Raw genomic sequence first — 15,335 nt, forward strand, 5'->3', positions numbered from 1 at the left:
TGATAGACTGATAATTATATTAGCCTACCGTTAATTACTTGTTTTCAACATGCAGTTATCCATTGCACTGATACCTTATCTGTTGCTAGTCCATTAGTAAGATTGAAAGATTAGGCGTGTTTGATCAAAACATGGATTAGGGTCATACTAGGTAGGTAATACGGCTTCACCTTTCTTTAAAGACGCAAGTGGTTGTAGTATCGAACCCGAGGCAAAAGACCAATGACTTTTCTAAGGTATGTGTGTTGCTTGAACCAACGGTGAAAGAAAACATCGTGAGGAAACCTTGCATGCCTAAAATTTGTTTAATACATTTATTGAGGGCATGCAAAGTCCCCAACCCGCACTTGGCCAGCGTGGTGTACTCACGGCCTAACCCCTCCTTCATTACGGGAGGAGACCCTTGCCCAGCAGTGGGATATTAATGAGCTAAATTTATCTCCCGCACTAAGACTTGCTCATGTGTCGCGGGGACTTTTGCAAACATACAAACAACTGACACAAAGTACGACCAGACCTGTAACAATTATTTGTGGATCGCACAAATAATTGTTCCGTTTGGGAATCGAACCCACGGCCTCCCGACGCAATAGTATTGGCGTGGCGACTTAAACCACTGCGCTATGGAGGCAGTTAATAAATAGCAATAAAAACGTAATAAACAAACAGATTTTCACATTTTCCACATAAATCAAATTCCAGTAGGCAGATGGATAAACAAGTTTTACTGCATTAATTATTATGATAATTTAATATTGATAATTGGTCGTCAAAAATATAAAAATACAATTTTGTTGATACAATATCAGTCACTTAGTTCACGATGAAGATTATAGCAGTGGTGTTTGCATTGGCCGTAGCTGTATCGGGTGAGTATTATTATGATATGATTTACAGTCGAAAGTGTACTTTAGGGTAGATCCGGCTTTTTAGTATGACATTTCATCTATCTATATATCTAATATTAGGTCGGGGAAAAGTCTTTTCGCATTATATAGAATGTATGAACTTGCAATAAAATCTTTTCTACACAAAAACGCTCGATATTTGGGTACCTCGCGAGCTCACTGAAAGAAACCTAATGTACCGTGTACTCATTTGTGATTCTTGAAGCCAAAGAGATTTTATTACAAGTTCATACATACTATAATGCGAAAACACTTTTTCCCAGGCTGACCCGCGCAGCTTCGCTCACTCTTTCTTGTTTATATTAAGTATAGAATGCGATTGGCAATGGTTTTGCACTTTTTTAATATGTTTTTTTTATTTATCACAAAAATTTTAATTTCCAGGTCTTCCCCACGACCCGGTGCTAACAAAGCTAGACTCTGGTCTCCGTCATCAGTATGTGGAAGGAGCTGATGGTCTCCCAGTCTTGGCTGATCTGTGGGTAAAGACCAGTGACGTGGCTGAAGCAGCCAGATACAACCCACTGGTTCATAATCAATATCATTTGTTTACAGCGTAAGTAATTAATTTTTTATTCAGTAATTATCTGACTTCCTAAAATATGCAATATTTAATGTCAATTTTTTTATATTTCTGAGAGATTTTCTTAATATTTTTTTCCGTAAGATCCTTCTCCTAATAATAACAAATACAATACAAAAAGAATTAGTAAAATCGGTCCAGGCATTAAAGCCAAGAAAACGGGTTTCATTTTGTATATATATAGACTAGCTGACACGCGCAACTTCGCTTGCGTCACATAAGAGAAAATGGTTCAACATTTTCCCCGTTTTTGTAACATTTTTTATTGCTACTCCTATTGGTCGTAGCGCGAAGATATATAGCCTATAGCCTTCCTCGGTAAATAGCCTATCTAATACTGAAAGAATTTTTCAAATCGGACCAGTAGTTCTTGAGATTAGCGCCTTCAAACAAACAAACTCTTCAGCTTTATAATATTAGTATAGATAATTGCCTATTCTCTTTCCAGTGCAAACCCTCAAGTGAGTCAGCCACTCCTGAACGGCAACACCGCTTTACTAGAAGCTAGTAATTTCAACGCTAGTCTTCAGACTGCTGTCCTCATCCATGGCTTCCAGGATACTGTCATCTCGCCCTTCAACTCAGTCGTTGTAGCAGGTAAGTAGTTTATAACGAAACTAGCTATTGCCAACTTCTTCGACATTTATGACATAGGACAGAATGGGGCATGAAAAATAGATGCTGGCCGATTCTCAGACCTACTCAATATGCTCACAAAGTTTCATGAGAATCGGTCAAGGTGTTTCAGAGGAGTACGGTAACGAAAACTGTGACGCGAGAATTTTATATCTATACTAATATTATAAAGCTGAAGAGTTTGTTTGTTTGTTTGTTTGAACGCGCTAATCTCAGGAACTACTGGTCCGATTTGAAAAATTCTTTCAGTGTTAGATAGCCTATTTATCGAGGAAGGTTATAGGCTATATAACATTACGCTACGTTCATTAGGAGCGGAGTAGCAACGAAAGTTGTTACTAAAACGGGGAAAATTTTGAATCATTCTCTTAGGTGACGCAAGCGAAGTTGCGCGGATCAGCTAGTATTAGATATTGATAAATTAAAGATTTTTTTTTTATATATTTACAGCTTATATTCAAGAAGATGTTAATGTAATCGTAGTAGACTGGTCAACAGGCGCTAGTGGCTTATATACCTCTGCAGTACTGAACACACCTACTTCAGGTATGTAGAAAATCTAGAATTAAATTTAACCCATTAATGGCAAAGGTCTCCTCCCGTAATAAGGGAGGGGTTGGGCCTTAAGTCCACCACGCTTGCCAATCGCGGGTTGGGGACTTTGCATACCTTCAAGAACTGTTCTAAAGAACTTTCAGGTATGAAAGGTTGTATCACGATGTTTTCCTTCATCGTTGAAACAAGTGATATTTTTTTATAAGACACACATAACTTCAAAAAGGCATTGTTGTCTTGCCTCGGGTACCTGCAACCACTTGCGTGGGAGGTAGCAACTTATACCACTCGGATAGACAAAAATAAAACTAATGGCCTTTTGGCCAATATTAGACTACGGCGGCCAGTTTAATTGAAACCAGCCAACTGTGCAGGACTTTGTTTATAATGTCCAAGAGTGTGTACAATACGCAGGTACACTCTCTATTCCTTCACTCTCATAGTCCTGTGTGACGAATCTTAAAAAAGTACCAGGGTTACATAACTTACAAAGAGATCTTTCGAATGTTCGGATTGTAGACAATGTATTGGAATATTGTATACAAGTAGCGACATCTGTTATACAGTAACTGTACTTGTAGCTACACAGTGTCTCTGTACACTAATTAGTTTCAATTGGAAACGTAAGATGGCCGAATCGAGCAATCTTTTAATTAGATCCTTATATTTTCATATGTAAAGTAAATCATCAGTTTTATATAATATATCTTACCTAAATGCAGCCGCCCGGATCGATCTTCGAGGTTAAGCCATGCTTGCCGAAGTTGATCTGTGGATTGGTGACCATCGTATACATATCGAGTTCCTCCGTGTTTCGGAAGGCACGATAAATTGTGGGTCCCGGCTGTGATTTTCAAAGATGTTTGAGTGTCAGTATCTGTAGTCAGAAACTTGAAAGTCTGACAACCAGTCTTACCGAAGGGTATCGTGTTATAACCCAGGTAACTGTGTTGAGAAGGTCAGATAGACAGTCGCTCCATGCAAATCACTGGTATTCAGCTGCATCTGGTGAGACTGGAAGCTGACTCCAATATAGCTTGGAAGAAAGGCTAACCTGATGTCTTCTCTTTTCCAGGAATAGCCGTAGCTTCCTTCATCGCCTGGCTGTCAGATGCTTCCGGAGCATCCCTGGACACCTTCCACGTAGTAGGACATGGGCTCGGAGGTCATCAGGCTGGTATTGTGGGCAGAAACCTTGGAGGACAGATTGGGTACATTACTGGTAAGTCTTCTTAGATATTACGGCTGTGGTGCAGTGATTAAGGTGGTAGCCACGCCACTACTATTGCGACGGAAGGTCGTTATTTCGATTCCCACACGGATTTTGGGTTTGGTTGTACTTTGTGTTCGGCGTAAATAAAATAAAATATATTATTCAATTAACTTCCCTTAAGAGACTTGGGTTTTAAACTTTCTAGTAAAAATGTAGGTAAATTATTTATTATACATTATTATGTAATTACACATACCTATTATAAAACAATAGGATACGGAAATGAACGCAAACACGCATTTACTCGTAACTTTGTAATGCCAGACGTTTCGGCACAGAATACTCGCCTTTGTCAGCTGTCTGAAGTGTTTTGTTAGTTAATTGATTTACCCCCGGTTTCTGAGGTACATTTAGCGGTAGTTTATCTATTCAATAGTGTCATAACTCATATAAAAAAACGCAATTGAATAGATAAACTACCGCTAAATGTACTCAGAAACCGGGGGTTAGCAATATGATCTAAAATCAAATCATTTATTCATTTAGGTCAAATATTGACACTTATGATAGTTGTTACAATTACTGAATCTACCACTAGTTCGGAAAGGGGGTAGAGCCTTATGAGAAGAGCTAGCAAGAAACTCACGGCCACTCTTTTCAATCGCCAAAAGTTTTACAATGTGGTTGATACAATAATTGATCATGCGAGGAGCTGCCAACAAAATGAATGTAGCTAGGTTATTTATTAGTCTCTGATCATACCGTATGTTGGGAGCACCTACTAGCATGTGATAATAAGAATATGGGATCTGTTCTTCCAGCCCTAGACCCCGCCTTCACCGGCTGGGTGACAAACGACAACAAGTTCCAGCCGGATGATGGCGTGTACACCGAGGTGGTGCACACCAGCGCTGGTCTCAGCGGCTACCTGGCTGACCTGGGGCAGGTGGACTTCTACCCCAATGGAGGAGTCGACATGCCTGGATGTATTACTCAGGACTGTGATCATGCTAGGTGAGGTTAACTTTTTTTACTTAGTATAATGTCCATCTAGCCAATAGCTCGCTATAGCAGTCAATTTCAATAAAACTGGCCAACGAGTTTGTTTTTAGTGTACAAATGTGTGCACAATACACATGTACGCACTCTCTATTACATAACTCTCATAATGTTGTGCACATCTGTTATTGGCATAAGCATACACTGAACTCTTGTATATAAACTACAGACATTATTGTAATTGTTACGTTATATTCTGTTTGAATGGCTTAAAAAAAAAAAAAAAAAGACCCGTAAGGATCAGACGCAGGACCGACAGCTTTACGTACTCTCCGAAGCACTGAGGTCTACGACCTCAACTTCCTGACTCCGAACAATCTCTGAAAAAATTTTAACAGAACAACTCAGAAGTGTTTTGACTCGACCCAGGACTCAAACCTGAGACCTCTGCGCCAGCAGTTGCTTACACTACAGACAGAGTCACAAAGGCACCTGTGTATTGTGTACTCACTTCTTTTCTTCTTGAGGTGCCCACCTGTCGTTAAACAATATGTAGGCTAATCAACCCTTGGCACAGCCATGCCATAGATGGGTGACCGCAGAGTGGTATTTGTACTGAGCGTCTCTATGCTTCGGAGGGCACGTAAAAAGTCAGTCCCGGTTGTTGTCAATTAGGATAACAGTCGTTAAGCCACATCAAAGACCTTCGGGCTTGAACAACTTTGACACTAAGTTGACCTCTAACCATACGATAAGAAAAAGACTACATTGACTGTTTCATATGCTTTAGAAATGATTATTCTTTTTCTTTCTTCCAGGTCTTTCCACTACTTCGCTGAATCGTTAGTATCCGGTGGTTTTACGGGCAACCGTTGTTCTTCCTACCTGACTGCTATGCTGGGCCAATGCTACATCAGAGGTACTCTTCAGATGGGAGGCAGGGACCCTAAGCCCGGGTAAGTAAGATAAACTAACTTTATACATCACTAACTGACCCGGCCAACGTTGCTTTGCCATATAAAAAAAAATTGTGTCACTTAGGCGTATGAAAAATAGATGTTGGCCGATTCTCAGACCTAGTCAATATGCTCACAAAATTTCATGATAATCGGTCAAGCCGTTTCGGAGGAGTATGGCAACGAAAACCGTGACGCGAGAATTTTATATATTAGATCATATTACTAGTACAAACTAAGCAGAGCTTGTACTGTAACCAGACAACTGATAAACATACTTATATACTTCTACATACATACATCGACTTTGCCTCCGTGGCGCAGTGGTTAAGGTCACCACGCCGTTACCATTACGTCGGGAGTTCGCGGGTTCGATTCCCACACGGAACAATCTGTATGGTTGTACTATGTGTCCATTGTTTGTATGTTTGTAAAAGTCGTCGGAGTTGAGTTAAAAAAAGACCCAAAACAGACAAACAAACAACAAACAGAGACTCAAATTAGATACTTACTCTCATGCTCATCACAAAAATATTTGTCTTAGATGGGATTCCAATTAACTAAATTTCTTTTGTTTCAGAAATGAAGGCATCTACTACTTCAGGACCTACGCTCGGCCACCATTCTCTCGCGATTAGAAACTTTTGTAATTACATACAATATTCCGCCTGTTATATGTATGAAATACAGCCACGTTTCGCCACTAACAATGTTAGCTCCATGTAAAAGGAGGCGAAAGTACTGCCATTACTTTTGTTTTACTTCATAAGTGTAATATTATTAATTAAAACAAAGTTTTTTAAAGATGCTTAGACTTTCTTTTACCCACTCTATCCACGGAATAACTAACACAAGAGGAAGGGGCATGTGGGCGTGGCGTGTGAGCCATATGAAGTATGTGTAGCTATACCTACCCTAGTACTAACCTAAGAGATGACAGCACGTAGATAGAATTCCGACATAAAGCACAAAGTATTAGTGCAAAATACGACTCTGATGTCATTGAAATATGGCTGGACATTTTAATTTGTAATAGTCCTATTCATATTTCAGTGTGGTTAAATGTCATCGGCTGAGTTTGGCGACAGCCATCTTCAATGAAAAAGTATGGCATGCCCTTTTCTTTTATGTTAGTTATCCCGTGGCTTTATCTGATAAGCGCCCATAGTCAATTGCGCTCACTGGCTGTTTTGCCCGGCCCAAGATTCTAACCCGAGATCTTTCGCGCGGCAGTAAACACTACCAACCACGCCAAGTTCAAAACGAAAATAAAATTAAATTGAAATACCTACTGTTTGGTTCAATATGTTATTTATTCATCAGTTTTGTATACATTTAACCGACTACAAAAAAAGGAGGAGGTTCTTAATTCATCTGTATTTCTTCTTCTGGTTGTTATATCGTTAGGTTTTATCCCCGTGAGAAGGGAGACTGTGCATTGGTGATCAAATGGAACATACCAGAGTTTCTGCAACAAAAAAAAAAAATTAGTAACTTGTGCATAAGAGAGAAAGGCGATCTCCCGGAATGAGGGAGGTGTTAGGCCTTGAGTCCACCACGCTGGCCAACTGCGGGTTGGGGACTTTGTATAATTTCAAGAACCGTTCTAAAGAACTCTCAGGCACACAAGGTTGCATCACGATGTTTTCCTTCACCGTTAGAACAAGTGATAATTATTTCTAATACACACATAACTTGGAGAAGTCATTGGTGTGTTGCTTCGGATTCGAACAGTCTTAGCCCCATCAGGTCTCCTATCTTTGGAATGACACCGCCAAGGTTTTGCTTAGCTCATAGATCGTTTACCAACTGGTGAACGCTACTGGCTATGCGGCTATGCCGTAAAGAGAGAGAGGGAGAGAGAGAGAGAGAGAGAGAATATACAGTCTACTTACCCAGTCTTAACAGTAGGGCCCCCATCTATGGAATGACCGCGCCAAGGTTTGCTTAACTCACAGAATGATTGCCAACAAGTGGGCGCACCTGGCTATGCCGTAAAGAGAGAGAGAGAGAGGGAAAGAGTGAACATGCAGTCTAATTACCCAGTCTTAGCAGTAGGGCCCCCCATCCTGAGGCTAGCCCCGGCGCAGTTGCCGCCGAGCGCCGCGTTGAGGTTGTCGCAGCGACGCCCCGTGAACCCGCCGCGGGTCAGTGACTCCGCCATGTAGAATATACAACTGAAATAATAACATGACGATTCATATTTAAATATCTGTACCAATATTAAACACAATTGCTGTATGAACCAAAAATAATCTTTATAGTAATTTGTTTATCAATATCTGTGTCATTGTGGACCGCATAAATAATTGCTTCGTGTGGGTATCATATGTCAATCGCTACCTCAATTATTATCACAGAATCAATTAAGTACTGTCATTCAAAACAACCACAACATCAGTATTTTTATCTACTTCTATATCAATTTCGTATCCATCGCTACGTCAATCACCACACCTTACCAATATTTTTATCAATCTCTTTTACCTTTTGTCTAACTAACTACATATACTTACTTTAGTTACCAATTCAATCCTTTGTTCAATCGCTTTTATGATTGCTATATCAATATTTCTAGCAATGCTTCAACAATAGTTACATTATTAGCTAACATAAATCTTTCTATCAATCCCTACATTAACTGTTCATATCTTTTTTCTTAACTATAGTTACTTAAGTCGCCACTTCAATCTTCTGATTAATCTCTACCTAAATTTCTACGATCAACGTCTATAATTTATCTTTTTATAAATTATTTTAACTATAACTACATCGTTTGCCACAGTAACATATCTATCAATCGCTACATCAATCGTTACCATTCATTTAATGTCTTTTTTGTATCAGTCATTCAATTAAAGCTTCAATCACTATGTCAATCTCTACCATCAATTATTGCATCAATCTTACCAACAATCACGATATCAATCTTTCCTAGTAATTGCCTTAACGACTATTACATCAATCTCCCTATCAGTCGGTACTTAAATTTTCTCATCAATCACTACACCAATCACAACATCAATCGTCCTATCAATCGTTGCAATCAATTGCTACATTATTTTTTTATAATCATTAACGCACACTACACAGATTGATATTCTTATCAATCTTTCCATCAATCCCAACAACTCACCGATGATGATCACAGTTCCTATCCCCACACCCAGGCATCCCACGCCCACCGTTGGGATAGAAGTCCACATGACCCGCTGGGTTAGTTATACCGTAGGTTCCTGCATCAGTATGCATGATTTCAGTGTAGATGGCCACATTGCTGGATATTGCCTGTGGATGGGTCAACCAGCCAGGCATGGCTGGATCCAGGCCTAGGGACAAAAAAAGAGGTTTAAATAAAACAGCCCACTTTCAGCTTCATCAAACAAAAATAATATTTTTTGGCAATACCTAATGGACTCAAGGCCTAACCCCTCCCTCATTACGGGAGGAGACCCTTGCCCAGCAGTGGGACAGTAATGGGTTAAATTTATTTTTATTTTTTGATACCTAATTGGGTACTTGACTACTAGCCAAATCAGCTACTATAAACTGAAATGACAAAACACATTTTATTACAACAATACGACACAGTGACGTCACTATGTCGTATTTTATTCTGATCAAATAAGCGTCTGATATAATGTAACAGTCTGTAATTTTAACATAATTTACGACAAAACAGACATAGCATGAGAATTTTGAATTAACTTTTTGCGAGTACAAGTTCAATATTTTTTCGTTAACCCAGTCAACTTGCAATAGGGTTATTGCAAGCGCATACTCTCGGAAAATATGCTTTGGCATGCTGCAACGCCCTTAGTCTTAAAGCATGCATAGTTTTCTAAAATGAACACTTGTATGTAGGGAAGCTGAAGAATCCATTTCCTAACACATACCAATAATAGCCGAGCCTTATGCTGCCTGTGAAACTGAAAAATGGTTCTCTAAACAGAATAACACTTTGTCCAGACATCGTAGTATTTGTCGGAGAATCCATTCGCCCGAGTTTGTTTGCACATTACCGAGATAGACGCCCATACATCGTGTCTACAAGCTTTGTACTCAAAATACACGAAAAGCTCACGCTCTCTGGACAAAGAGAATCGCGATGAATTTACGTCTTCTGGACAACGTCTTAGCAGTCTTTTGACGCGAAGCAAGGCTTGCAGTGCGGAGAAGAGATATTACCCTGAACATAAATGACCACTGGTTATCGTATACTATTCCCCCATAGCCAGTTGCGCTCACCGGTCGGTAAACGATCTGTGGGTTAAGCAACCAGTGGCGCGGTCATTCCACAGATGGGTGACCGCATAGTAGTATTTGAACTGGGCGTCTCCGAGCTTCGGAGGGCACGTTAAAAGTCGGTCCCGGTTGTTGTCTACTAAGATAACAGTCGTTAAGCCACGTCAAAGGCCTCTCGAGCTTGAACAACTTTGACACTAGGTTGACCACTAACCATACGACATACAAACAAACATCGTATCCTGAATATTCCTGAATGCTAGACTCTTTCACTCACCAGTAATGTAAGGTAGTCTCCCCCCCAGCTGTCTTCCGACGATGCCGGCCTGGTGAGCGCCGAGGCTGTGTCCGATGACGTGGTAGCGCGCGATGTTGCCGCCGCTCGCTGCTAGCAGCCAGTTGATGTAGCGAGACACGTGGTCCGCTGGAAATATTAATATACCTAGTAATTTTATCCATAAATGTCCCACTGCTGGGCAAGGGTCTCCTCCCGTAAGGCCTTGAGTCCACCACGTTAGCCAATTGTGGATTAGGGACTTTGCATGCCTTCAATTAATGTATTAAACAAATTTTAGGCATGCAAGGTTTCCTCACGATGTTTTCCTTCACCGTTGGAGCATGTGATAATATACCTTCAAGAACTGTTTTAAGAAACTCTCAGGTTGGAACCGTTGGAACAAGTGATAACTATTTCTAAAACACATTTAACTTCTAAAAGTCATTCATTGGTGTTGCCTCCGGTTCGAACCTGCGACCACTTGCGTGTGAGGTATCAAGTTATACCAAATAGAAAGAAAATTAAACACATAAATCAGCCCGGCCTTTCTTCCAACTATGTTGGAGTCGGCTTCCAGTCTCACCGGATGCAGCTGAATACCAGTGTTTTATAGTAGCGACTGGCTATCAGACTTCCACGACACAGTTACCTGGGATATAACACGATACTAAGTAAGACTGGTTGTTAGACTTTCAAGCTTCTGACTATTGATGAGCTCTCACGTATCTAAATTGACAACTATCTGAAAGCCACTATACTGTACGTTGCACCTTCCTTACATTATAGTAAATAACACGTTACGTCAAAACGACAATGTACTAAAAGTGACTATCAATTTGACATACACGAGTTGACAACTGCTATACGTGATAGACATACTGGTAATGACTGTCAAAGATCTTTGAAAGGGACGTGCAGTACCTCGATTCTCTACCACTATCGACTACCGACAACCGGCTAGCTATCGAAATTTTGACATTTAGAATGTGCTGCCAAAATGTTTCCTACGACACCCGTCAGAGGCGCTGATCAGATTTTCATACAAAATTTCTCGATGACAGTTCGGTTGTCGGTAGTCGATAGTAGTAGAGAATCGAGGCACAGTTTATACATATAAATTGCTTTACCTGATCTGATCACATTGTTGAGAGCAACGACATAGTCCATGCCGGCGCCGACACTCCAGTCCACCATGATGACGTTCACATCTTCAGCAGTCAGGTACGCTGGAAACAAATCATTTATTTATTGAAGTCAAATATTGACACTTATGGTAGTCGTTACAATTACTGAATATACCACTAGCTCAGAAATGTACAGCCTTATGAGAAGAGCTTGCAAAAAATGCACGGCACATTTTTCATTAGTCAAAAGATTTATAATGTGGTTAAAACATTGATGTCGTCCTAATCGATTTCGGCTACGGCGGCCAGTTTCATTGAAACCAGTTAACTGTGCAGGACGTGTGGAAATCGAGCCCACGACCTCCCGTGAGATACACTCTCTATTCCTTTCTTCTCATAACCCGGTGGGACGGATAACCGACACGACCAGTGAGAGATCAGGCGCAGGACCGACAGCTGAGGCACGGAGGTCTTCGACCTCAACTTCCTAACTCCGGGCGATTTCTAAGAAATTCTTAACCGAAAATCCCAGCTAAGACTTTGGCCCGACCCAGGATTCGAACCCGAGACCTCTCGCACGGCGGTCGTTTACACTACCGACCGACCACAGAGGCAGTTACACAAACTACGTAAGTAATAAGGAACACATACTACAATATAGCCGAGTAGTATAAGTTGACACCTCGCACGCAAGTGGTCGCAGGTTCGAACCCGAGGCAACACACCAATGACTTTTCGAAGCTATGTGTGTATTAGAAATAATTATCACATGCTCCAACGGTGAAGGAAAACATCGTGAGGAAACCTTGCATGCCTAAAATTTGTTTAAATACATTTATTGAGGGTATGCAAAGTCCCCAACCCGCACTTGGCCAGCGTGGTGGACTCAAGGCCTAACCCCTCCCTCATTACGGGAGGAGACCCTTGCCCAGCAGTGGGACATTAGTGGGTTAAATTTATACTACGATATATCACACAGGTTAAGTAATACTGACCAGCTATCAGATGCACATTAAAGTCTGAAGAAGGGTTGTTCCGCCAGCCGTGGATGAGGACGACTGTCTTTCTGTTAGCGTTGTAGTTGGAGTTGCGAAGAACTGCAGCATTGCCCAGAGGAATGGGCTGACTGGTCTGACGGTTGTTCCTGGAGAAAGAATAATAAAGCACGTTTAAAGCAGTGGTCACCTCGCCGCAATAACCGTAGCGCCGCGTGTGGTGGCTTTTAATCTCAACCGGGACTAATATTTGTGTGATGACAACGAGTATCCGTTCTGAGCCTGGTTGTTAATGTATCTATATAAGTTTGTATTTACTAGTATATAAGTATGTTTATCAGTTATTTGGTTACAGATGACCGTATGTGAGTTGTCCGAAAAAAGGAAAGAGTTTGATTCCCAAACGGAAAAAAAAAATATGCGATCCACAAATAGTTGTTTCTGGTCTGGTTGGTTTTGTTGTTTGAATGTTTGTAAAAGTCTCCGCCACACAAAAGCGATTCTCAGTAGGGGAGCTGTCTTTAAAAAATAAAAAAGAAAGGAAAAATAAAGAAAGTTTGACAGGATTGATGTACAAGTTACACCTTTACGAAAAATCTTTTAAGCGGATTTTGATGAAATTTAGCACACAGATTTTTATAACCTGGATTAATACATAGAATACTTTTTACCCCAGGATTCATTTTCACGTGAACATAGTCGCGGGATAAAACTACTGATCTATAATTCCTTTCTTACCTAGTAAACAGATGATAATGATTATTCTGGTCAGGATTATATCTGGCTGCTTGCTGCACGTCACTGGTCTTCAGCCAGAGGTCCACCAGCTCGGGACCCTCGGGCCCTGACATGTACTGGTAGCGGGGACCATCGTCCAGCTTCACCAGGACCTGGTCTTCCGTCGGGTATGCTGGTAAGACCGCCATTTTAAGTCACTTAATATCTATAAATAGTTGTTTCGTGTCTGGTTGTACTTTGTGTCCGTTGCTTGTATGTTTGTTAAAGTCCCCGCGACACGAAAGCATTTCTTAGTGCGGGAGTTGTAAATTAAGAAAAAGCCCGAGAGACTTGTGAACTTGTCTTGTAAGTATAGCCTCTAAAACGCCAAAGAATAAGCCTTCCTTCTCTCATTTTAAGAAAGACCTGGGCTTAGGTGTTGAACAGAAAGAAGCTGGAGACCCAGCAGTGGAACAGTTTATTAATCTGGAGACCCGTACCCAGCAGTGGAAAGTATAAAGTATAAAGTGGGTGACCATCTGAACGATCTGTGGGTTAAGCAACCAGTGGCGCGGTCATTCCATAGATGGGTGACCGCATAGTGGTAATTGAACAGGGCGTCTCCGTGCTTGGGAGGGCACGTAAAAAGTCGGTCCCGGTTGTTGTCAATTAAGATGACATAATATTATAATGCAACGAGTCTTATACGCGATTGACAATTTAAAGGTTAGGATACCTTATTTGCTGCCCGACGTTTCGATCGCATTACAACGACCGTGGTCACGAGCTGACTGATGTGGCTGCTAAGCGTCGTCTTCTTGCGGCGCGAGTTTCGACGCCTACCCTCACTTGGTTTTCACTTAGTGTACATTGTTCGGAATTGTCGGTACTTCGACACACAACACTAACGACGTCTTTACACTGGCGCGTTACGTCATGCCGGCGACGGCTGCACTTGCTGATGACAGGATTCCACGTAGATGATAAACGGTATCCCTCTTCACGGTTGAAATTAGTATGTTTTTTGATTTCAACCGCTTCTCGTACTATCCTGGAGTAATAGTGACGATCTGTGGAGAGGACCCGGGGTTGATGTAGCTCGATCCAGTGATTGGTTCCTGCTTCCAACAAGTGCTCAGCTATCATCTACGTGGAATCCTGTCATCAGCAAGTGCAGCCGTCGCCGGCATGACGTAACGCGCCAGTGTAAAGACGTCGTTAGTGTTGTGTGTCGAAGTACCGACAATTCCGAACAATGTACACTAAGTGAAAACCAAGTGAGGGTAGGCGTCGAAACTCGCGCCGCAAGAAGACGACGCTTAGCAGCCACATCAGTCAGCTCGTGACCACGGTCGTTGTAATGCGATCGAAACGTCGGGCAGCAAATAAGGTATCCTAACCTTTAAATTGTCAATCGCGTATAAGACTCGTTGCATTATAATATTATGTGTACTAGTCGCGAGAGTTTAAAAACATTAATTAAGATGACAGTCGTTAAGCCACGTCAAAGGCCTTCGGGCTTGAACAACTTTGACACTAGGTTGACCACTAACCATACGACAAGACAAGGCAAGAAGTGGAAAGTATTAATCTGAAGACCCATGCCCAGCAGTAGGACAGTATTTTAAAAACTCTTGCTCAGCAGTGGTATATTAATAAGTATTTATTTACCTGCAACTGCAACTATAAGCCCTAAGAATACGATCACCGGCTGCATGTTATATTGATTACTAAGTAATTAAGAGTTCTGTACTATTAAATAAATCATCATATCTGATTATTTAAAAGGATTATATACTTATCGATTTGTCGTTGTTGGGGGACATACAGTTTGATTTAGTACAGTGAAGTAATATCCTCCCAGCTGATATTAGACCACTGTCAACGAAAATATGTCCTGCATTCCTATCAGGTATTCTATCTAAATATATATAACTCAAAGATGACTGACTGACATAGTGATCTATCAACACACAGCACAAACCACTGGACGGATCGGCCTGAAATTTGGCATGCAGGTAGATGTTATGTCGTTGGCATCCGCTAAGAAAGGATTTTGATCAATTCTACCCCCAAGGGGATAAAATAGAGGATGAAAGTTTTTATGAAAATTCTGTCCAAAGTCTG

The 15,335-nt window shown here is 41.1% G+C and overlaps 2 protein-coding genes across 2 annotated transcripts; one reads left to right on the forward strand and one right to left on the reverse strand.

Moving 5' to 3' along the window:
• The first annotated feature begins 756 nt into the window (after nucleotides 1–756).
• Nucleotides 757–6,657, forward strand: LOC142985478 (pancreatic lipase-related protein 2-like). Its single transcript, XM_076133679.1, has 8 exons — nucleotides 757–869; nucleotides 1,293–1,464; nucleotides 1,940–2,088; nucleotides 2,578–2,673; nucleotides 3,758–3,904; nucleotides 4,717–4,909; nucleotides 5,713–5,850; nucleotides 6,431–6,657. Exons 1-8 carry the CDS (start codon nucleotides 824–826, stop codon nucleotides 6,486–6,488), a joined length of 999 nt encoding a protein of 332 aa, XP_075989794.1. The 5' UTR covers nucleotides 757–823; the 3' UTR covers nucleotides 6,489–6,657.
• A 521-nt stretch (nucleotides 6,658–7,178) lies between these two features.
• On the reverse strand, nucleotides 7,179–14,925 carry LOC142985386 (pancreatic triacylglycerol lipase-like). Its single transcript, XM_076133514.1, has 8 exons — nucleotides 14,880–14,925; nucleotides 13,230–13,401; nucleotides 12,492–12,640; nucleotides 11,500–11,598; nucleotides 10,373–10,519; nucleotides 8,987–9,179; nucleotides 7,893–8,027; nucleotides 7,179–7,318 (listed from the first exon to the last, which is right to left on the reverse strand). The coding sequence occupies exons 1-8, from the start codon at nucleotides 14,923–14,925 to the stop codon at nucleotides 7,261–7,263; spliced, it is 999 nt and encodes a 332-aa protein (XP_075989629.1). The 3' UTR covers nucleotides 7,179–7,260.
• Between the last annotated feature and the right edge of the window lie 410 nt (nucleotides 14,926–15,335).

The sequence above is a fragment of the Anticarsia gemmatalis genome, chromosome 30 (assembly GCF_050436995.1).
Source record: "Anticarsia gemmatalis isolate Benzon Research Colony breed Stoneville strain chromosome 30, ilAntGemm2 primary, whole genome shotgun sequence".
In the NCBI taxonomy this organism is placed as follows: Eukaryota; Metazoa; Arthropoda; class Insecta; order Lepidoptera; family Erebidae; genus Anticarsia; species Anticarsia gemmatalis.